The 24521-nt window shown below is 41.2% G+C and overlaps 1 protein-coding gene across 3 annotated transcripts in view; it reads left to right on the top strand.

Moving 5' to 3' along the window:
• TGFB2 (transforming growth factor beta 2) overlaps window positions 1-23299 on the top strand; it is an 83619-nt gene extending 60320 nt beyond the window's left edge. For 2 of the 3 annotated variants that reach the window (XM_086693670.1, XM_086693669.1), the window contains 5 exons: window positions 13721-13853; window positions 13977-14087; window positions 15586-15763; window positions 16962-17115; window positions 20481-23299. In XM_086693670.1, the coding sequence (XP_086549796.1) occupies window positions 13721-13853; window positions 13977-14087; window positions 15586-15763; window positions 16962-17115; window positions 20481-20639 (735 nt within the window). In that variant the 3' untranslated portion in view covers window positions 20640-23299. The remainder of the gene's footprint in view (window positions 1-13720; window positions 13854-13976; window positions 14088-15585; window positions 15764-16961; window positions 17116-20480) is intronic. The other variant, XM_086693671.1, reaches the window with a different exon arrangement.
• Window positions 23300-24521: the final 1222 nt, after the last annotated feature.

Genomic DNA, 24521 nt, shown 5'->3' with positions numbered 1-24521 from the left:
GTGGCCGACCCCGGGGTGGGCGTCTTTATTACCTCTTCCTGCTTCACCACCATACGAACAGGCATGATATATACTTCCTGGATTGATTTTAATAAGGCTCCAGTTTTTAAAAATATTGTTAATGTATGCCAACTTTTCTACAACCTCCACTGGAGTGAAGACTGTCCCAAAGGAGGACAGATGTTTATTTCTTGATAGCAAGTTTTCAGAATTGGTTTTGGAACTGCTGTTCTAGGGCTGTGCTCAGAGCCTACAGCTACATAACTGGGAATTCCTTCAATGGAAACAAATCCAAACTTCCGAGAAAGGTAGTGTTAATTTTTGAAAACTGCCAAAATTCTGCTGAAGAGGAGGAGAGAAAGCAATGAATTTTCCTACATGATAACACTTTTCAAAAGGTAGATCTGAAATCCAGCTGCTTCTCAGACCATGCCTGCTGCTACTTAGCCTGTCTAAGCAGTTTTCGTCTCTTAATTTCTATAATGGCCTTCTGGCTGGCCTGGCTGTTCCCCACCCCCCACGACTCCCACCCCTGGCCCCCTTAGAGCTTGTGTTTAGCACAGCAGTTATGAGTGATTCCTGTTAGGATGTTGGTCAGATCTAAATCCTCTGTTCAAAGTCCTTCAATGGCTTCTCACCTCACTTGGCCTAGGAGCCAAAGTCCTTTCTGTGTCTGGACCTGTCCCAGCCTGACTTCCCTCACTCAGGCGCCTCCCCCTTACTGGCCTCCTTGCTGTGCCTCAAACACCTGAGCTCACTCCCTCCTAAAGCCTACGGCCACTGTGTCCTTCTCCCACACGCTTCTTCCTGCTCTCTTATTCACTTAGGTGCTTCCTTGGATGTCACCCACTTAGAGAGGCCTTCGTGGTCACCCGAGCATCTCAGGGCCCCTCTTCCCGATACTTCCTACTTCCGCCCTCCGCTGCACCCTGCTCCCTCCCTTCTCATTTAGCTGTGCTTGATCTTCTGCTGTGTCTCTATCTCATTTCTGGTCTCATCTCCACCCTGAGGGACAAATTCCCGGAACACAGTGCCTGGTGCATAGTGGGTGCTCAACAAACATTTTCCAATGAATTTAAGAAACATTTCAAACTAAGATTCAAGTACGAGGAAATGTTGTGAGATAAGTGTGTCATATCCCAAGGGGACTCTTTTGAGAAACATTTTATTTGGGTTTGGAAATTCTGCTACATTTGTTTGAAAGGTATCTAACTATTGATAAAGAAAGAAGCACTTATCTACTCATTTTTTGCTATATATTCAGAGCTAATGCTGGTTAAGTGGATAATAACCATGGAGGTAAAAGAAAATTACGTAAGAGATTAATTAGACTGATATTCTTAGGTAACCCATAAACTCTCCCTGTTTGCAGAAAAACCAGGCTCATTACTTTATTTTTTTGACTCATTGCTCTATAATCACACCCCCTAAATTAAAGTTCTCAGCTGAATATAAGAAGGGACTTAAATTATAATGTAGGCCAGATGTGTTATTGGTAGCCAGGAAGTAGGAAAGGGTGTTGGAAGTGTGGTTTTCAAGTATGTGTATGTTGGTATTAAGTCAGAGTGGAATTGGAAAGGGAGATCAGTCAAGAAAATCAGAAGATGTGGCCCCAGAGAGCTTGCAGTCTTCTTGGGGACACTCCTTCCCCTCACAGCAGGAAACAACTGGAATTATCAAACTCCATAGCACTAGGCTGTGTGGTCCAGCCACAAGGACTGACATGGCTGCATGTCTTGACATAGTTTCCTTTCAGATGCTTTCACTGAAGGTTGTCCTGCACATATCTCTTTCCTTGCCTATACTGATGTGACTTGTGTGCAGTTGAATGTGTTTTCTCTGCTGTGTGATTTATATATGACGGTCTTATGAATGCTATTGAGCTGTGACATCTGAGAGACTTTCTGTTCTCACAAAGGACTCCTTCATCCCTCAGACCTGTGGAAATGAATTTACTTGTTTATGCATATGTGCAGTCAGTACAAAGACCAATCTGTAGAGGAATTTAAAAACGTGAAGGAAACAATAGAGAATTATAAGGTGTTTTCATCACAGAAGAAAGGCTTTCCTGTGTGTGTGTGTGTGTGTGTGTGTGTGTGTGTGTGTGTGTAGCTTGAAGACGTATCTGGTGACCTTTCCATAAAGACCACTAATGATCTATATGTGCCACTCTTTATCATAATTGCACATGAGTATACGTAATACAGGAACTCTGCACTATAAGGAGAAAGACTTAAGGTAGTGACATAATAATGAAGATATCTGAGCTCCAGAGAGACTGTATTTTTATGTGTGTCTTTCTTTTGAAGCTGATACGTACTCCCTGGGAGTCTACTGTGCAGACTCTCTCGAAGCTCTTGTGAGGTATACAGCCTTAGAGGGATGCAATTTCAAAGGAGCCATGGCAACTACAAGACAGGGCGGTGGCAACAGCAAGATAAGTACCAGGTCTGCTTAGCCACTCCTAAAGGATAATCAGCAGTCAGTTTCTCAAGCACCCCCAGAGCGACCCAGCATTGTTACGGGGGGCTACGGGGCAGCAGGAACAGACAGCTACATTTGTGTCTGCGGAAGAAAAGCCATTGCACCCACTTCTGATTCTTTTGTAAGGCCCTGCTTTCTCTTCCCTTGCAGATGCTCTTTCTTGCCTTCCCTCTTATATTTATTCCACAAAGAGATGTATTAAATAGAAAGGTAAAAATGCAGTATAAAATTGCTTACAGTGATGATTTTTTTTCTGTCCTTGAGATGTACACACACACACACATACATACATAATCTTTGTGATGTGTGTACATAAAATTCCAAGAAGTAGTTTATTTTTTTAATGTTTTTATCTTATTTTTGAGAGAGAGAGAGAAAGAGAGAGTGACAGCAGGAGAGGGGCCGAGAGAGACAGGGAGACAGAGGATCTGAAGAGGGCTTTGCCTTGACAGCAACGAGCCCCATGTGGGGCTTGAACTCACAGGTGAAGTCGGATGCTCACCTGGCACCCCCAAATTCCAAGAAGTCGTTTCTATCACTCTCAAAGACTGATTGTCCAAGGGCTTATTTGTCACTTGATTGTGTGCCTCTTTCTAATGAGTCGATCGGAATTTACCAAGAAGGGACTGTGCAAATTCAGTGGAAAAGACTCCGCGGAATACGAGCCAGAATGTCCTTTGCTCTGAAGGACTTCATAGAGCGTTTAGCACATACGCAACCCAGGATAACCTGTGAACACCTACTGTTTGAATTATGTCCCCTCAACAAAGATATGTTGAAGTCCTAACCCCCCAGGACCCCAGAATGTGACCTCATTTGGAAATAGAGTCATTGTAGATGCAATCAGTTAAGTCAAAATGAGGTCCTACTGCAGTAGGGGGTAAACCCCTAATTCTGTGTGATCAGCGTCCTTATAAGAGATGACTGTGTAAAGACAGACATGCAGGGACAATGCCATGTGAAGACAAAGGCGGAGGTTGAAGTTAGGTAGCTTCAAAGCAATGAATGCCAACGATTGCTGGCAAGACACCAGATGCTGGGAGAGGTAAGGAAGGCTTCCTGGAGGCTTCCCAGGAAGCATGGCCCAGTCAATATCTTGATTTCTGGCTTCTTGCTCCCAGAACCGTGGTAGAGTGAATTTCTACTTGTTCAAGCCTCTCTGTTAAGGCAGCCCTGGCAGTCTAACATGCCTACCGAGCAAACTCTCCCTAAGTTCAAGCTTATAGTGCTTAGGATGGTTGAAGGAGTCCTGCAGAGAAAGGAAAACACATTTATTTATTCTCTTTTGTAATGAGCCAGCACATCTCTGTGGCCTGGACTGCGTTCTCACAGTGCCCAGGATTCTTGCCAGCCTTTCAGATGTTAGTAGTTAACCTTTTTACCTCGTTGATAGCTATCTCCTTGCTCCAGGAAGTGCCCGGCTTCCGTGACCTCATTCTGCCCCATGAACACATCGCTTTAAATTGTTGTCGAGAGGTCTGCGTTCCCTTACTAGCGTGTGGACTGTTAAGAACAGGGACCATCTTGGGGCGCCTGGGTGGCGCAGTCGGTTAAGCGTCCGACTTCAGCCAGGTCACGATCTCGCGGTCCGTGAGTTCGGGCCCCGTGTCGGGCTCTGGGCTGATGGCTCAGAGCCTGGAGCCTGTTTCCGATTCTGTGTCTCCCTCTCTCTCTGCCCCTCCCCCGTTCATGCTCTGTCTCTCTCTGTCCCAAAAATAAATAAACGTTGAAAAAAAAAAATTAAAAAAAAAAAAAAAAAAAGAACAGGGACCATCTTATTGTCCTGGACAGAAGGGCGATGCCTTGCTCACAGCAAGTGCTTAATATCTGTTGAACTAAACTGGGGGGAGTGAGCTCTAAAATAAATGGGAACAAATGAATAAATGAGGACTCGGGCACATATAAGATGGCCCAGCAATTTTTCAACAAATGGATGAATAACTAAACAAATTAACTGATTGTATTAAATATTTTAGAACATGTAGGTTGGTTTGGCTTTTGGCTTTTGTCATGTGGGCGAAAGGTTCCTCCACAGTCAATGTAAGTGGTATGTTGGAGAATCTGTTGTTCCTCCTGTGGATAAGCCAAGAAACACTTTCATCAGTGTGCTGAGTGTCTCTTTGCATGAGAGTAAATGCTGGTATTAGCAAGATTTCGACCCAGAGAGTCGAATCTCCAAAATTAAATCAGTGAACATGTATTCTTTTTTTTTTTTTTAATTTTTTAAATGTTTATTTATTTTTGAGAGAGAGACAAGAGAGAGAGAAAAAACATGAGTGGGGGAGGGGCAGAGAGAGAGGGAAACACAGAATCTGAAGCAGACTCCAAGCTCTGAGCTGTCAGCAGAGCCCGACATGAGGCTCGAACTCACGAACCGTGAAATCACGACCTGAGCTGAAGTTGGATTCTTAACCAACTGAACCACCCAGGCGCCCCAGTGAATGTTATTCTTGAAGCCTCCAGTGTCGACCAACTGGAATGCAAGGATTATGGAGATATAAATAAGTGCATGCTTCCCTCTCTCTTTCAGTAGCTTACTACCCTGTTGAAAAAAAATGGATACTTACACTCATGCAGCATTACCCTCGAGGCCACTGTTTTCAAAAGGCTGACTATTCAGCACCCCCAGTAATTGCTGGGGGCCCAGGATAAGAAAACTGACTTCAGAGTGAAAGTAACCATTTCATTGAAAAGCTAGGCTGAAGAATAGGAAGGTTTTCATTATTGTTTAGTTTGTTTTTGTTTTTAAGTAAAAATTGGAGGAGTGGGGAAGGTGTCCTGAGGGATACCGGTCTAAATGCAGAGTTGAGATGTGGAATATATATTTTAGGGATACTGTTTAGATTTGGTTTCTAGGGATGAGAGGTGAGTCTGGGATGACGGACTGGTGACAAGTTGTGTCTGAAATACTGACCTATGGAATCTGAAGCTTATTCATTAGATAGTAGAAGCCTCTGGAAGATTTTGACCAGATAAGGAACATAATTGTCATGATAATTCCCATTTACTGAATACCAGCAATGTGATAGGTGCTTTCTCTGCTTGTGTGTTATTTAATTCTCTTAACAAACATAGAAGGTGGTGTCTTATTAACCCATTTCATAAATAAGAAAATCACAGATCCAGTAAGTGATAGTTTATGTTTGCCTGACTTCAAAGCCTAGGAAACTTTTCACTGCATTAATGATTTCCAAAGGCACTTGGCAAACCCCGTGGGTTCTTCAAAGAAACTTAAGGGACCACAGGACTGGTTATTAGTTGGCAAAGATGGGCAAGACTCCTGGCCTAAATTGGGCCTCACACCTTACACGAGTGAAGTTCTCCTTTTTTGCTGCCACGTGCAACATAACCACAGGATGTTGATCAAAGAAACAGGGCCCACCAGGAAAGAAGTACCCAAGGACCCAGCAACAGGGTATGGTTTTGGCTCTAGGTAACTTAACATTGTTCTCATCACCTTGATGAAGCACACAGTTGCTGATGCTATGTGGCCACAAAGAATAGCATATACGTTGAGTAACAAACAAAATTCAGAGAGATCCCAAAAGGCCAGAGTCCAATAAGTTCCAAATTAAGAGAGATAATGTGTAATTTGCACTTAACCAACTGCAAGAATGAACTGCATAAGCATAGACTTGGGCAGTGGTTCTCAGAGTGGACCAGCAGCCTGGGCATCACCTAGGAATATGTTAGAAAGGCAAATTGCTATTAGATCAGAACCTGGGGGGTGGGGTTCCACAATCTGTGTTTTAATAAGCCCTCCAGGTGTTTCCAATGCAGGCTGAAGTTAGAGAACCATGGGCCTAGATAAACCAACTTTCCTTTCCCTCTTGGCCTTCCTTCATTTCTTTCTCTTTATTCCATGTCATTCCAGAAAGGATTTGGGGTAGAAAATCTGACCTAACAGTTTGTGTCAGGACAAAAGTTTTATTTTATACAACGTTTACCCTGACTCAATGGTGTGGTGTGGTTGCTGACAAAAGTAAATAGTTTGCTTCAAAAATAGCGACCAGGACAAGGAGGGCAAGAGCCCCTCTCTTCCACACGGGGCACATTCTGTAATATTCTCCACATTCTGCTAGATTGCACCTGAGTGTGTTGAGGAAATTATTATAGAGGAGTATTGAAAAGGGGCTTGACAAAGATGGTGAGGGACCTCAAACCTTGTCCTGAAGGAGCAGTGGAGGGAAGCCACCTCTTATGGCTGGTGCCTGACATGGAAAAAGCATTTTACATCTGTTCCGGAGAGCAAAATCCAACATGGGGGAGCCCTTTCCGCTGGAATTCAGAGGGCAAGATGTCAGTCCAGACTTATCCTACAGGGCGTTGGTAACCCAAGTAAGTACTTCAGCCTCTTTCCATTAGCTGAAGACTGTAGATAATAAAGACTGTAGATAATCACGTCCACCTCACAGCGTTCTTTGGAAGACTAAAAAACATGAAAACGTGCAAATGTTTGAATAAATGCAAGTGATTGTATGAACGTGGAGCAGTGGTACTGTCATTAAGGAAGGCTAGTTGATGGGGATTTTATTTTTTATTTTATTTTTTTAACATTTATTTATCTTTGAGACAGAGAGAGCATGAACAGGGGAGGGTCAGAGAAAGAGGGAGACACAGAATCTGAAACAGGCTCCAGGCTCTGAGCTGTCAGCACAGAGCCCGACGTGGGGCTCGAACTCACGGACCTTGAGATCATGACCTGAGCCAAAGTCGGAGGCTTAACCGACTGAGCCACCCAGGCGCCCCAAGGAGATTGTATTTAAAAAAAAAATGTTTTACTGTTTATTTATTTTCGAGAGAGAGAGAGGGAGGGGCAAAGAGAGGGCGACAGAGGATCCAAAGAGGGCTCTGCGCTGACAGCAGACAGCCCGACGTGGGACTCGAACTCACTAACAGGATTATCATCTGAGCCGAAGTCGGACACTCAACCAACTGAGCCCCCTAGGCGCTCCGATATTGAAAATCCCAGATAAGGAAAATTACAGCATACAAATTACTCAGAAGCGAGATGGCCTTTCTCAAGAAGTAGTGAGGCTACTTTCATGAGTAGTCTTCAGACAGAGACCAAAATGTTAGAGAATGCATCGTATGGGTTGGAACACATGGCCCCCAAGTGCCTTTCTAACACGGATGCTTCATGCCAGTAAAGTTAGAGAATGTGAGGTCAGGCAGATCTGAGAGAATGTGGCCAATGGAGTAAACGCTTAATTCAGCATCTGCTAATCACTTTGTGCAAGTAACCGCAAACATTTAAATACACTTAAATGTTAAGTACAATAAAAACATTAAATGCCTTTAAAAACAACAACTGGTTAACCAGGATCCGGTTTTTCTCTACAGCCCTATTGTTACATTTCTCTCTCCATTAGAAGTGTGGTTGAATTGGCCCCCTGGTTTTCCTGTGGGTCCGTTGATGTTTGCATATGCAAAGTAAAATAAAATACCTAATGCTTTCTATACCTCTTTGCAGCCTCTCCTAGGAGCGGAATGGGTATCGCCCTTGGTGTCTAAGCCAAATCCTGAGTTGATTTACAACATTATACCTTTAAGACTAAGCTTTCCTCTGGCTGTAATTTGCATCTAGTCCCCTCTTTCTTTCTTTCTTCTTTCTTTCTTTCTTTTCCCCCCAAAAGATTGGGTAACATCAGTGACTTTTGCCTCCATCCACTCTTGATTGGCTGCTTTCCAGTGGCAAAGAGATGAATGGATCCTTTTGTGTAGGGAGTCTTGTAATTCACTGCCTTGCCAAAGGCAGTATGTGGGTATTTTGCACGTATTACAGATAATGTGTGTATATCAATAATGTAATGAAGGTAACATTCATACCGCTGTGGGTGGTAGCTAAGTGAGAGACAGCTAAATCTCATCGTCAGTGTATTAGAAGCTGTCTTTACTAATTCGGTCAGAAACAGTTGTTGGTCTGTTACTTGAAAAAAGTCAAAGGGGCGGGCGGATTATAGAAACAGGAGTGAGTGAGTGTGGGGGATGAGTATTTTAACTTAAATCATATATATGTGTTTTTTATAAAAGGCCAAGGGCTTTTCTTGGACTCTGACTCTGCCTATTACCAACCCATGTTGTATTTTTTTTGTGAACAACATCCACTAGGCATCATCTACAATTTGGGGTTTTTTGTTTCTTTGAATAAGAAAGAAGTTTCAGGCCAATTTGCTGAGCGACGGGCGTGCAGGATCCTTCTAGGTTTTTATCAGATTATTCCTATTGTTATTTCTTCAATAGCTGTCTCCTTGACATCTAAAATTAGAAGAAAAATTTGTTGTGGTAAAATATACATAAAATTTACCTTGTAACCATTTTTTAAGTACCCAATTCAGTGGCATTAAGTGCATTCACAATGTCATACAGCCGTTACTACTGACTATTTCCAGAAATTTTCCATTATCCCAAACAGAAACTCTGTACCCATTAAATGATAACTCCCTGTTTACCTACCCTCCATTTCTGGTAACTTCTGTTCCACTTTCTGTATCTATGAATTTGCCTATTCTAGCTGCCTTATGTAAATGAAATCATATAATATTTGTCCTTTTGTGTCTGGCTTATTTCACTTAGCATAATGGGGTTTTTTTTGTTTGTTTTTTGTTTTTTTATGTTTATTTTGAAAGAGAGAGAGCATGTGTGAGGGAGAGAGAGAATCCCAAGCAGGCTCCACGCTGCCAGCGCAGAGCCAGTCATGGGGCTCGATCTCATGAACCGTGAGATCATGACCTGAGCCAAAATCAAGAGTCGGACGCTTAACCAACTGAGCCTCCCAGGCTTCGTTAGCATAATGTTTTCAAGATTCATCCATGTTGTAATATGTGTCAGAATTTCATTCATTTTTATGGCTGAATAATATTTTGTTATGTGTATATACTACATTTTATTTAGATTGTTTGTATATCTATTGATGAACACTTTGGGTTGTTTTCACCTTTCAGCTATTATGAGTAACATTGCTATGAGCATTGGGGTACAAGTATCTGTTTGAGTCCCTGCTTTCAGTTCTTTGGGGTATATACTAGGAGTGGAATCACTGAATCAAATGATAATTCTATGTTTACTTTTTTGAGGAACCACCAAATTGTTAAAAAAAAAACTTTTTTTTTTTAATGTTTATTTATTTTTGAGACAGGGAGAGACAGAGCATGAACAGGGGAGGGTCAGAGAGAGGGAGACACAGAATCCGAAGCAGGCTCCAGGCTCTGAGCTGTCAGCACAGAGCCCGACACGGGGCTAGAACTCATGGACTGCGAGATCATGACCTGAGCCCAAGTCAGCCGCCCAACCGACTGAGCCACGCAGGCACCCCCCAAAAAAACTATTTTAAAGCAACTTGTATGTATGAAGACTTTCCAAAGCATTCAACTTGGTTTTCACAGAAGCAACAGCTCTCTTCACTTTTGGTCCTGTATTTCATCATTTCTAGGCCATTTAATTCACCTGTAAAATTATAATATCAAGTCCAGCTATCATAAACAAGTTTAGAAACATGTACAATTGATACTTGCTAAGCATACGACTCAACGGGTAAGATCAGAAGTGCTTGGAACATAGTAGAGAGTAGCTTTCCAGCAAATGAACCCCAACATAAGCTAATATATATTATAGAACAAATGGAGAATCCTGGTTAATCTGGCCAGCTAAGTGGAGGACAGCTAAGAAAGCTTCTACTGTTCAACTAAACTATCTTGGTCATGATACGATATCTATAAAGGAATTTAGAAGCGACTTTGGCTCTAGAAAAAACAACAGCTGCATTCCCATGACTGTTCACATTCAATACACTTGTTAGGAGATAGGAGAGAGACAGACAGCAAAAGCTAAAATAGAGTGGGGAGTTGACTGATCTAGTCATTTTTGTATGAACTCTTGAATTTGAGGAAGTACTAATCGATAATAGCAGTGGGTTGATTTTCTTCCCTTCCAGTTTAATTTTGTGTGGGTGATAAATGGAAGATAAACAGGGAATAGGGAGGCTGTGCCTATTCTTAGAAAGAAGATACCTTTCAAGTTAAGATTTGAGACTCTGAGATGTGATTAGAAGGTTTTCTAGCCAGTTTTGAAACAGCACCATGAAGCTGTAGGAGGAGTATTTTTATATAGCATCATTCATCCTAGTTAGTGACCCAACTGATTAAAGGTTTGGGAAATTGCCCCTCTAAATATGGGCTAAAGGAACAGGGTTTATTTAGCTTAGAGAGAGAGAGAGCAGGCATGCTGAGGGGGACTTAATAATAGTCTCCAAGAATATGAGGGATAGTCTATGAGTGATGGAGAGCAGCTGTTTCCTGTTTCCACTGAGGACTGGGTAAGAAAGAATGGAGTTACACTGCAACAAGTCGGTTTAAGACCTCCTTGGCCATAAAGTTTGAGACAGCAAACCCACAAGACCAAAGCCACCTCTCTGTTTCCGAAGTGGGCAGCTAACTAGCTGTCATTCTTGGGTGGTTTAAATGGGCTTGTTCTTGAGCTGGTGAGAAGACATAGAGAACCTCTCAGTCCTATGAGAATATGAAGTTGTCTGCTGTCGGAACCTCCTGGTGTTTTGTGGCCGAGGGACCACTTACTAGAAAATGAGATTTAAGAAAGAAAACAAGTTTCAGAATCTTCTCGCTCCATTTTGGTCTGCTTTTAAAGCAAGATCATCTAAATTTACCTCTTCTTTCTAGGTGAAGAATTTCCATAGACTTGCCAGTCTGTGTTTTCCCTGCTGAGTTGGTCAATGTGGTGGTTAAAACAAATTCTGTGTCTTCAGTGGGACTCTCTATATATTTATATCAGAGCTAGATATCATAGACATTTGATATATTTTATATATGCAAAATATGTAATTAATACAACAACAAAAGCAATGTGCTGATTAGGAGCAAAGCCAATAAAAGCATTATGAAATAATTCATCATTATAGGAGGTTGACGAGGGGAAGAAATTTAACATCAGAAAAATGAGTTCTGGATTTGCTACTGATTTTTTAAAATCTTTTTTTAATGTTTACTTTTGAGAGAGAGCGCGCACGCGTGCGCACGCGTGCAAGCGGGGGAGACACTGGGCCCCACGTTGACAGCAGAGAATCAGATGCGGATCTAGATCCCACACACCAAGAGATCATGCATGACCTGAGCCGAAGTTAGACACCCCACTGACCGAGCCACCCAAGGGCCCCTGGATTTCCTACTAATCTTTAAGCAGTGAGGCAGATGGAAATGCTGAAAACTTCTCAACCATTGTTATATCATTGTTATCCTAGGTTAGATTAATCATACCATTAATTATGAATTGGATGTGTAGTGTCTTATTTGCCCAACTGGGAGTGTTTTCAAAACATGGTTTGATTTACAGAGAAGTGGACTGCTTTTAAGCTGTACCTTTAAAGTTATAGGTTTATGACTGCATTAACTGTGTGTACATTCCACACGTTATGTTTCCGTCTTGTACCAACATTTATTATAATCTTATTAAAAAATCGCTGCTTCTATCACTGAATGTTTTTTGTTACCTGGAAAGGGGTAAGCATGAATCATGATTCAAAACTGACCCCCATAACTCTTTGGCCTTCAAAATCCAGCGCTGAAACAGGAAAATTAGGGGATTGTTTTGAATCTTCTCTCAATACGTGTTCACCATGAGGCACTGCATGAGTTACTTAACCTCCCCAGGTCTCTGTTTCCTCAATCTACTTTACAGGAATGTTTTGAGGATTAAATGAAATGAAATCATGTGTGCCAAGCCCAGAACCCAGTGAGCACAGCCCTCAAGCCATGTTTACTTGCTTCCTTTAATTCACAAAGAACATCTCTTGCCTGTGGTAGAATCACGATTGCCTCTAGATTGTCTTCAGTTAGTGGGGGTTTGTTGAACCTCCGGGGCAAGACCGTAGAGTAGGTTTTGTCTAAAATTCACTGAAGGCCCCCCAAAATTCAATTGTGTGAATGTCTCTCCTTTTCTAAATGTACTTAATCCAGAAAAAGGTCGACCATAATGCCAAATATCTTAGGAAGCGTTTGTTGCAAAAGTACCTGAAACAAATCATGTATACCCAGGGAAGAAAAGTTCATTTTGAAATCAGCAAGAAGAGTATGCATTTTTGTTTTGCAAGGTTTAAAGGAGAGTAAATAAGTCTTCTGGGTATTCAGAGAGTCATGTAAGATACAGTGATTAAATTGAGTGCAGTGCTTTGAAATGGCATCAAATCAAAGATGTGATCATGGCCATGGGGAAGCTTATGAACTTGATGGAGAGACTAAACCTACATGTATGAAATGAGCACAGAGTAGTTAGACTTAATATCAGGAGGGGCAGGAATCACATAATAGGGCTTGAGACCCCAGGCACTAAGGAAAGGCAAGATACAGGTTTGGGTAGGGATTTAATAAAGCTCTAGGAGACCTGGGATCTTGGTTTGACTGGTTCATAAAACACTATCATTTAAAGACAGACAGAATTTTTAAAAACCACATAAAATATTCACTTCCTATAGAAACCCTATAGTTGCTCTTTATGTATTTGAAATAAATGAATCCTTCTGAAGTCTCAGTGTTCAGGCTGATTTGCTTTCAGGCTCTTAATACACACTGCCAGACTGCTCCTGCCCAAATTCATTCTTGGTCTGTGGGATATGGAATATCTTTATAAATCATAACAAGTCACATTGAGAGTAAAAATCCCAGCTAGAGATTTACCTCAAAAGCTGAGGCATGCCACATATATTAATGTTGGTGGATTTAGAAACCAGGGTGAGACCTTTTTGTCTTTATTAGAAGGAGATTTCTAATTCAGAGCCTTCCAGAGTGTGGGCATGGATCCTCTGAACTGGCCCGCTCCTCCTGTCCCTCCCCACCTTCCAGCTCCCCAAATTTAAAAAAAAAATGGAGAAGCAGAACAACAAAGCCATTAACTTATTGGAATAGAATTTATGGCTGAAATCTTGCAAAGCTTATATCAGCAAAGTAAAAATAATTACTGTCACTTTCTTTTAGACACTTGGCTTTAAGGTTCCTGTCACCTTTATCCTAACACACAGATGACTTAGTAGCTCTATTTTTCATGGCAAATGGCCTGGTGTTATGTTTTTATGCTCACGGCCATGCTATTAAATGACAATACATGGGGATGATACCAGAGTGGAGCTACGTTTAGATAATGAATTGGAATAGCGTTAATGGTTTTGGGTTAGGCATGCTGTCCATATGCCAGCTGAGCTTTTTCCTTTCTCTCTCCTTTCCTTCCCTAGATTCTCAAATCCAAAGACTTAACGTCTCCAACCCAGCGCTACATTGACAGCAAAGTCGTGAAGACAAGGGCAGAAGGCGAATGGCTTTCCTTCGATGTAACTGACGCCGTTCACGAATGGCTCCACCATAAAGGTTTACAACCACCCTCTGTGTTCATCCCTAGCTGTTCGGTGACCTTAAGTTATTGTAAGTTGATTGCAGATTTAAGGGTATTGTCACACATCCAAATGACCTCCTTGACTTCATGTTTTCCAGACAGAAACCTGGGATTTAAAATAAGCTTACACTGTCCCTGCTGCACCTTTGTGCCATCTAATAATTACATCATTCCCAATAAAAGTGAAGAGCTAGAAGCAAGATTTGCAGGTAACTGAAACTTGGTCATTTGAGGTGGGGGAGGGAAGGGCCTATATTGATAGTCTCATGGGGGACGAAATCAGTTTGCAGGTGAAATCGGGATTGTTTGGTGAGGCCTGGGGAGTTTTAGTTGTGTGGGTAAAAAAATGGTTGGATAAAGATATATAAAGGCAGAAAGGATTGGGACAAAGGAATTGGTTCCCTGTTTATGTTGCTCAGTGCCCGGTGATGACCGGGCAGTAGTAACTGGCTGATTCATCAACTTCCCAAACTATTAGTCTGTTAACCCGTTTGGTCTTCATTTAAGCGAACCAACTTTCCACCCGTGCTGGTATTATAGACGACGATAGCAGACATTCAAGGAAATCCATTGATAATGCCCCAGACCCAATGTCGGGAGCTCACAACTGTATTTCACAGAAGGGAATCTCTTCACACCACAGCCTCTTTAACTAACCTTATACGGATCAGAACACTCCGCCTTTCCTAGCAAACGGCTTCCTTATCAGACTTTTATAATCATTTAAAAAACACATAACTATAAGTCTTTAGTTTTCCCCTATTTTGCTTCCCTCTTAGTGATTAGCCAAAGTTCAAGGAGAGTGAAGAGATACCAAGGGTTTGAGGCAACTTCTCTTATTAGATAACCAGTTTGGAGATAAGCGTTAAGAAGGAAGTGTGCTGCGGGCTAGTGCTGTATGGACTCCATACCACCGCATCTGGGAGCTGAGGTCCCTTCCCAACCACCACCACCTGAGACCTTCATCCTCATGCAGAAGGCTACAGTGGCCCTTACTCATGGAAAAACACTCCCAGAAGTCTAGAGATTTATTTCAGTCTCTAACCTAGCCATGATTCTCTAGAGTGTGGAGATTAAATGCTTAAACTGGCAGTCTCTTGAGCATGCTTTGGGGAGCTCGAGTTTCTAAATCTCAGATGGAATCAGGAAAGTGTTGAGGATGCCATAAAATAAATGAAAAAGCCCTTTCTTCGCCGCTTCCCAAAATAGCATTAGGTAAGGGTGACTTCTGTTTCACTTGAACCTAATTCACTGCAATTTAGTGTAAGTCTCGGGTTATGTTCATTAGAGAAATCTTCTGAGTTTAGTAGTCTTAGGAAGAGAGTGGACTGGTGGGTGACAAGGCATGTTCTTTTCAGTCGCTGAGGGACTGAACGTGGCCTCAACTGAGGGTTGACTAAAATAAACGACCTAGGTTGCCCTTGGACTATGGTCAAAGGCCTCTTCTGTAGTGATCCTCATAACCAACAAGCCCTGACTTGGACACCGAGCTGCCTCCGGACGAGAGCAGCTGCAGTTAGAAGTGTTCCTTGTCACCTCCAATTGTCTTCTTATGTCCTATTTACGTGGGGAATGATTGTAGCCAGGTGATGATGCTGTTGTGGTCATCACTGCCATTTGTGATAGAATACAAAGCAAAAAAAAAAGGCTGGTTATATTTGATGAAGGTAAAGCTAAATGTTTGTTACCCAAATGCATTTTTTCAAGGTATTGATGGCACCTCCACATATACCAGTGGTGATCAGAAAACTATAAAGTCCACTAGGAAAAAAAACAGTGGAAAGACCCCACACCTCCTGCTAATGTTGTTGCCCTCCTACAGACTTGAGTCACAACAGTCCAACCGGCGGAAGAAGCGTGCTTTGGATGCAGCCTATTGTTTTAGGTAAAGGAAATAAAAATAAGATGAAGTAATTATGTCTGTTGACTCTTGTACTGCCTTTGCCCTTTCTTACCAATTGACCTAAAAACTGCACTTATTGCTTGAGGCCAGGTACATACAGTACAGTATAGCCATCATATCTCCCAAGGTCATTCTTCCCAGAGGCTTAAAACAGTTTTTCTGCGTTGTAGTCATCGGCTTCTTGCAATGAACCAAGGGTGAAGTCAGAAAATTAGCTCCTGAAGTTGTTTCCCAGATCTCTCGGAAGCACCTGGGGGCCGAAGAAGAAATTGAGCTCCTTGCTCCCCAAAGCAAATATAAGTTTACTTGAGGGGTATGGTGATGGGTCCTTAATTGGAAAGACTCACTATCTGTATTGGAAAACCCTCCCCTCCCCCACCCCCAACAGTAGAGTGCCCATGGTCATACCTTTTGTCATAGTAACAGATATGAGAGAAATAGAAGTAGAATGCTATTTATTGTGTCGTTAGCTACAGAATGTGAGGGACTAAAGGCAACTCAAATCTATTTCCCATTCTTATAAGAGTTCATGGTGGAGAGAGTGCTAGTGTTCTCCTGTGGTTTCTTATCAAGCCTCGTAAGAGGAAGTTTCTCTTTTTATTTTGAGAGCTGGGACGGGGGGTGGGCAGTGAGGGGTTCTCACTGATGAGAACTGCTCCAAGAGTTCATGAGTAAAATGGCTTTTTTTTGCTCGCCACAGTCGATGGTTGCACTAAGCAAGGCTCCACGTTTTTTGATCTCTGTTTCGTTCCTGGATCAAGAGACATGAGATAAAATGAAGGATTCATTCTCAAAGGAAAATGTCTTAGGTGATTCTTTGAAAATAGCTGTCGTACTTGATTCATTTTATATTTGAAAGGACAATCGAGGCTGGTTGGCAAAACTGATCTCTTCCAGCCACCTCTCTGCGTATATATAGTCATTCTAGGGAAAGGTTTGACGTTGAAGGGTATGGGCAAAAGACTCAGGGTATAGAATTCACAAGGGAAAGTAGTCCAGCAAATCATCGTAACACTCCATCGTGGAAGTCGTTCGAGATTACTATAAAACCATTCAAACCTGGCCCATGAAATGTGCTCATTGGATGCCATTTGAATGAGTGAATGAGTCATTTTTCTGACTTGGAATGAGGGGTGGGGGAAATCAGCTTTAAAATCTCCACCGCTCTTTCTTCTAACAGAAATGTGCAGGATAATTGCTGCCTACGTCCACTTTATATTGATTTCAAGAGGGATCTTGGGTGGAAATGGATTCATGAACCTAAAGGGTACAATGCCAACTTCTGTGCTGGAGCTTGCCCGTATTTATGGAGTTCAGACACTCAGCACAGTAGGGTAAGTATTTGGCCTGTGTCTCTTCTATTCTTGGGTTGCTAATGTGTACCTGCTGAGAGTATGTCCAGTGAATTCTAATTAGCCTGGTGCCCACTCATCAACACACTTGAATGGGTGCTGGAGAGATCCTTTTGAGTGATGGGGAAGAATGCCGGCTGCAGGTGAAATCAGAAGTAACAATGACCAGTTTGAAGAGTAGGTTTTGCCTCCCCGATGAGATTATAGGCAACCCGAAGACAGTGTTGTTTAATTGCTTTCTTTTTATCTTATATTCTCAACAGCTGTAAGTGATTGGTAGCTATAAAAAATCAATATGTCACTTAGTGTCACATATACAGCTAGGATGTGAAGGGAGCCAGGTCCCCATCTAAAAGAGGACCTGTTATCACCTACATCAGGGACTGTCATAGTAAAGAAAACTTTGAGGACCTCAGCTGATGGCATGGCATCGTGACTCACCAGCATATGGCAATTAAAAAGTCATTTATATAGCCAAATTATGGAAAGAGCCCAAATGTCCATCAACTGATGAATGAATAAAGAAAATGTGGGGTGTGTGTGTGTGTGTGTGTGTGTGTGTACACACACACAATGGATGGAATAAAACTTGGCAATGAAAAAGAATGAAATCTTGCCATTTGCAGCAACAACGTGGATGGAACTGGAGGGTATTATGCTAAGTGAAATAAGTCAGTCAGAGAAAGACAGATAGCGTATGTTTTCACTCATATGTGGAACTTGAGAAACTTAACAGAAGACCATGAAGAAGGGAAGGGACAAAAATAGTTACAGAGAGGGAGACAAACCATAAGAGGCTCTTAAATATGGAGAACAAACTGAGGGTTGATGGGGGCAGCAAGGGTGAAGGGAAAATGGGTGATGGGCATTGAGGAGGACACTTGTTGGGATGCGCACTGGGTATTGTATATAAGCGATGAATCATGGGAATCTATTCCCGAAGCCAAGAGCACACTGTATACACTATATGTTAGCTAACTTGACAATAAATTATATTAAAAAAAATAAAGATTAAAAAGTCATTTAACTTCTCTAAGCCTTAATTTCTTATCAGTAACAAGGAATGTTTATGTTAAAAGTGATCTTTAAAATAACAATGCCAAACTCAAGAATAGATGTAAAGAGCAAGACGATGAAATAAGTGAAAATGATTTGAAAATTAGGATCTCCAAGTCTTTATAACCCAAAGTGAACAAGAATCTAAATATTCTGTCAAGTTACTTCAGTGAGGGTAGAAGGCTAATTCAGAGAGCAAGTCCTAGATTGGATGTCATGGGTTAGTAGCCCAGATCAGCAAAGACTTTTTCTATGTAGTGATGCCTGTCCAAGCCAAGTGTTTTTTCCTGGTACCTCATAATGTAGGGTTTTAGAGATGGAAAGTTATCTTGTCCAAACATCTCATTTTTCTAAAGAAATCCAGGTCCAGATTGTGTAGATTACTTGCCCAGGATCAAACAGTTGGTGACAAACCAAAACTTGGAAGGCATTTGGAAGGCAGGCTTCCTGGCTTTATAACCAGGCCTCCGTTTGCTCTGTCTTACTGAGTTTAATTCCTGAAATGTGGCTACACATTGGGGTTATGCCTCTGTAAATCTCCTTATTAAAGAGGCATTAGAAAAATTGCCTTCACTGCAGGGTAGGAAAATGAATCTGCTGCCAGAAGGATCACATAATGCATTCAGCTGAATTCAAGAGTTTTGGGGTTATCAATTATTTTAGACCATCTGCATTATAAAATTTCTCTTTAATGCATATGAAAAATCATGTGCTAGCAGAACATGAAGTCTCTTTATTTATAAATGCCTACATATGCTCGACTTTAAATTGACAAATAGGACTCTCCTTCCTTCAGCTGTTTTCCCAACTCCCCTGTAGATTTTGGCACTCCAGGCTGACCATGTGCTTGGCCATGTGAGGAAAGCTTGCTCATGTCTGTCCCTTTGTCTGAGCTCTCTGGCCAGCCTGCTTCAACTGGGCTGTGGCCACAGTAGCTGTAATGTGGGCAAGGCCCAATTGCCAAGTAGAAACATAATTCCCCTCCCTGATACACAGAGGGAGTGTGTGAAGGCTGAGACCATGCTTGTTTTTCAAGGAGAGAGGAAGAATAACTGTCATGGTCACAAATATGTGGTTTGGACAGTTACCCAGGGAGCCAGAGGTAGCTTAATAAAGTAGTCAGTGTTGCTGCACTGAACAGACCTTCTGTCTTAGGCTGAAAAAATGGCCGTGAATGTCGAGGAAAAGGTCACTTGCTGTTTGCCTAACACATTAATGGAATCCTTGGAAATGTCTCTTTATCATCACTGGGGAACCTACATACTTCCACTGGTAAAAGTCGCATACTCCTTTGATATAAAATGGAGTTAGGGGCATAGAACCGACTCTAGAACTTTCTCTTCATTCCATTTTAGGGCTGGCTGTCCGCCTTCCAACTTAGGCACTACCATTTGCTACGTGAAATCTAAATGGAGGGTTGATTATCATTGTTGTTTGAAGCAAAACGTAAGAAAGTGAATGCGTAAAAATACAGATTTCTTTTAATATCATTCTTAATTAACTCTTAACTGCTGAACTCTCGATCGTATTTATGAAGCAATGATAAGTGAAAAGACTTGCATCTTTTTCTCTTTTAAATGAAAATGTAGGTGATATTAAATTGGCCTGAGAAGACACAGCACAGAGAGGTTTCACACTGCAGACAGGTGTCTTTTTCTGTGGCTAAGGGTAGACGAAAGCTTGGGTGGTAGTTTTAATGAAACCTGTGATTCTTCCACTTCTCCGTATATTCACTTCTTCACCGAGTGCAGGAGTCTCCTTTCATCCAGAGAAAACTTACTAGGGCCATCAGGTCAAAACAAAGTCCAGAGAATCTCTGGCCGCAAGGGAACTCTAATCTAGGTGGGAATTGGAAATATACACTAGGTTACAAAGAAGTGTAGGCACAAGAACAGATACTGAGAGGATCAGCTTTTTCGACGGCCAGGCAAGTATGTGCAGCAAAGTAGAGATCGAAGTGAAGGATTATTGGGGAAACTGTAAAATCTGTTGAATGAATGATTTTGTGCAATCTGAGCTTCTACAAAATCATCTGTTTACGATGTATGAGAAAAGGATTCTGTAGGAAAATGATGAATTCAGTGATTACTAGGAACACATATCAAGTTGACCATAATTGGGGGTTAAGAGAAGGAAATTGACCAAAAATAATTTAAATTGTCTACTGAGTACTGTGACTGATAAGATAACAGTATGGAATGGTTCTTTTTAAAGTAATTGCCACCCCATTTTTTTTCTTTTTTTTTTTTGGTTTTTTCCTATGTTTTCTTCCTTCTCCTGTGTCCTTTCAGGTTCTCAGTTTATATAACACCATAAATCCAGAAGCATCTGCTTCTCCTTGCTGTGTGTCCCAGGATTTAGAACCGCTAACCATTCTCTACTATATCGGCAAAACACCCAAGATTGAACAGCTTTCAAATATGATTGTAAAGTCTTGCAAATGCAGCTAAGATTCTTGGAGAAGTGGCAGGACGATAATCACATGGTGGTGATGATGATGAGGACGACAAGAACAATGACAATGTTTGTAACAAGAAAACGTAAGAGAGCCTTGCTTCAACAGTGTTAAAAACATTTTGAAAAAAGCGGTACTAGTTCAAACACGTTGGAAGTTTGTGGTTGTGTTTGTTAAAAATGGCATCTGAAACAAAACAAAACAAAAAATTGAAGGCTTTATTCTACATTTCATCTACTCTGTAAGCGAGAGAGACAAGAAGCAAAACCTTTTTTTTTTTAAGACAAAAATAAACACTGGAAGAATTTGTTAGTGTTAATTATGTGAAAGGAACAACCAAACAAACAGGAAAATCCCATTAAGTGGAATTGCTGTACATACTTTTCCTATCCCATGCCTCACTTGATTTTTCTGTATTGCTATGCAATAGGGACCCTTCCCGTTCTTACCTTTAGAGTTAACGGTGAGTTATTTATTGTGTGTTACTATATAACGAACATTTCATTGCCCTTGGAAAATAAAACAGGTGTATAAAGTGGAGACCAAATACTTTGCCAGAAACTCATGGATGGCTTAAGGAACTTGAACTCAAACGAGCCAGAAAAAAAGGGGTCATATTCACGGGATGAAAACCCAAGCGAGTTATTATATGACCAAGCCAGCCTGCATTAAGATAAAGACCCTGAAAGCACATGCTATGTACCAACTGCCTAAGGAAGCTTCTTGTAAGGTTCAAAACTGAAAAGCCTGTTAATAAAGGAACTTTCAGTCAGAATAAGTCTGGAAGATTTTTTTTTTCTTTTTAATTGTAAATGGTTCTTTGTCAGTTTAGTTAAACCAGTGAAATGTTGAAATGTTTTTGATACGTACTGGTCAAACTTCAGACCTGAAAGTATTGCCGTATAGCTATGCTATTGGTTTTTTCCTTCGTTTCAGATATATGTAACCGTACCTATATTATTATAATAGATGGGTATAGAAGCCAGTATAATTGGAAACACATCTGCAGATCTCCTTTGCAAACTATTAAATCAAAACGTTAACTACTTTACATGCAATGTGTAAATTTTTACCATATTTTTAATGTTCTGTAATAATGTCAACTATGATTTAGATTGGACTTAAATTGGGGCTCTATTTTTAATGATCGCTCAGAACTGTGTGTTTCCTTTAGCTGGCCAGTACTTTCGAGTAAAGCCCCTATAGTTTGACTTGCACTACAAATCTGTGTTTTATAGTGTTTCCTCCACTGTGCTTTGTGCATTGTCCATTATTATGACATAAGCTACCTGAGTCCACTTGTCCTGTAGATTTTCTTTTATTAAAAGGACAGATTCAAGTTCAGTAGTCTTCCTCCATCTTCTAAGCATCCTTACTAATCAGTTCAGATGTTAACAGTCTTCTATTTTAGGAAAATTGGGGAATATTATAGATGTATACATAATTGAGCTGAAATATTTTAGTTTTAGCAGAGGCCTAAGGATCTGACTGTAACTCGGAATCTTTGTGGCTGAGTTAAGAAAGGTTTCTGCAACTTGGCTTAAACAGTATGCTCACCGAATTCTATTGTTAGTAGAGATCAGACAGTTCATAGGAAACATCTTTTCCTTTAATCAGGTTTTTAGTGTTCTGGGGGGAAATGGAAAGATTTACATATTTCTTGATTTCTTTTTTAAGGGAGAAAAAAAAAAACGCCCTGGTCAGCCTAAGTCACTCAGTTTATTTCACGGAAGTTAAGGTTTTCATGTGTGTTCTTTGAGGGTTGTAAAGGTACAAGCCAAATCCTCCCATGATCAAAAAGTGATTTTTTTCTCTGAATGAGACTTCTCTAGATCTGAGGCGAGAATTTACCTTGCTTTAATAAATGAATGATTTGCCACATCGTTGCAGGGAAGGTACCCTTCCGCCAGGGTTTGTAGGAGATGACAGTTTGCCAATTGTCCCTTATTCAACTGTAAGATGAAAGTTAATAGGTAAAACAATGGAATATTTGCAGCGTCACCTAAAGGGCAGGATGGTGAGGTGCGAATCCAAGTGAAATTGTCTGATAACCTGTACTTCTAGATGTTTGACTTTTCCTGGCCGTTAATTAAATGACAAATTGGATTCGCAAATTTGAAAACTGGAAAAGCGAGAGGGGGGATGCCCTACTGGTGAACAATCTTTGTGTTGGGGGTAACCCAATCCCAGAAATGAGTGTGTTGATTTTTTTTCCTTCCGTTTTCGATGAATTCTATGTAAATCACTTTTATTTCTGCAGGTGTTTTCCTCTCAGATAGAATGACGTTTGTTTTGTATTATTTTGTCTTTCCTCATGAATGCACTGATAATATTTTAAATGCTCTATTTTAAGATCTCTTGAATCTTTTTTTTTTAAGTTTGGGGGTTCTGTAAGGTCTTTACTTCCCATAAGTAAATATTGCCACGGGCAGGGAGGGATGCGGGAGGGAAGGGGAAGATGTTAGTATACGGGTGGGGTGGGGCTGCAGTTTTTATATGTTAAGCAGCAGTACAGTTTTCTGGTTGGCATGGTTTAAAAAGAAATGGACTATAAGATTAGCTGTTTTGTATTTTGATGACTGATTATGCTGTATTTTAACATGATGTATGTCTGTTTTGTGGTGCTCTAGTGGTAAATAAATTATTTCAATTCTATGTTGATGTGTTTTTCCTATCATGGTGTTATCGCTGAGACTAGAGAACACCTCTCCTGCAATGAGAATCATCTCAAGCTGGGAAAGTCGTACATCTTTAAGACTGTGCTCTTATTCTCAAGGATATTCACTTCAGAAATGTCATGGTTTATAGCCCATGAGCCAGGGCATATGTACCAAGGACTAAAGAAAGCCCTGTGCAGTCTTTTTATTCTCTTGTTTATTGCTATTTGGTCATTGTTTGAGATTTAGTTTCCATCCAGCTTGACTGTCTACCAGAAAAAATGCAGAGAGATGTTTGAGCCATGCCTCGGCTTTCTGGTTCCATGTTCTGCCAACCCCAGGGCCAAAAGAACCGGTCTAGACAGTATCCCCTGTAGCCCCATAACTTGGATAGTTGCGGAGCCAGCCAGATATAACAAGAGCCACGTTGCTCTTTGGGATGGGTGTTGGGAGCAACTACTCTTCTGTTTCACCCAGACCACTGCACCAAAAAACCCTGGTTCCCGCAAAGTGCTTTGGCTGTTGCCTATAAGACCAGACTTTGCAAGTGAGTTGCCAGTCTCTTAATAAATGGAACAAATAGAAAAGCAGTTGGGGCTCAATCTGGTTGTCTTGCTTTATCTCATGAAAGAACCAGTTTGTGCCCATTGTCTAAACCTCACATGGAAACAAACCATCAATGCAAGTGTTTAGGTAGAATAGAGAATAGTCCCTTTTCTGTGATCCTCTGTGTTTCATCTTTCATACTCAACTCCTTGATAAAGGAAGTGTTTCACTTGAGCACAATTATTTCACACTTCTCTGCAGAGTGGCCAGTACCAGGCCTATCCCCCCCAGCCCACATCACCTTCATGTGATGAATAAGAAAAAGAGGGTGTCGAGGTAAAGAAGAGAATCACCTAATGGCCATATCAACTTCGCCAAGCTTGTCAACCACTCTGAGCCTTGTTTCTTTAATCTTAAAATGAGGATGAGACTGCCTGCTTTACAGGTTTTGCACAGTTTGTTTTTGCTTCCTTTTTGTTAAGTGAATCTACGCATGAAAAGAATTTCCTTTGGTGTTTGGCCTGTAGTTGCTGATCAGTAAATGGTAGTCTTGATATTTCTCAAGTTGTTCTGTCTTTGGCTTCTTAGCAATTCCACTGTAATGAGTTTTTATATTCAGACTGTAACCTGGGCCTATATTTCCCCACCTTGAGAGTGAATGTGTAAGCCCTCTA

This window comes from Puma concolor, chromosome E4 (genome assembly GCF_028749965.1).
Source record: "Puma concolor isolate L17-30 chromosome E4, mPumCon1.1.hap2, whole genome shotgun sequence".
Lineage (NCBI taxonomy): Eukaryota > Metazoa > Chordata > Mammalia > Carnivora > Felidae > Puma > Puma concolor.
Note: the sequence above shows the minus strand (reverse complement) of the source record. Positions and strands in the feature narration are given on the sequence as shown.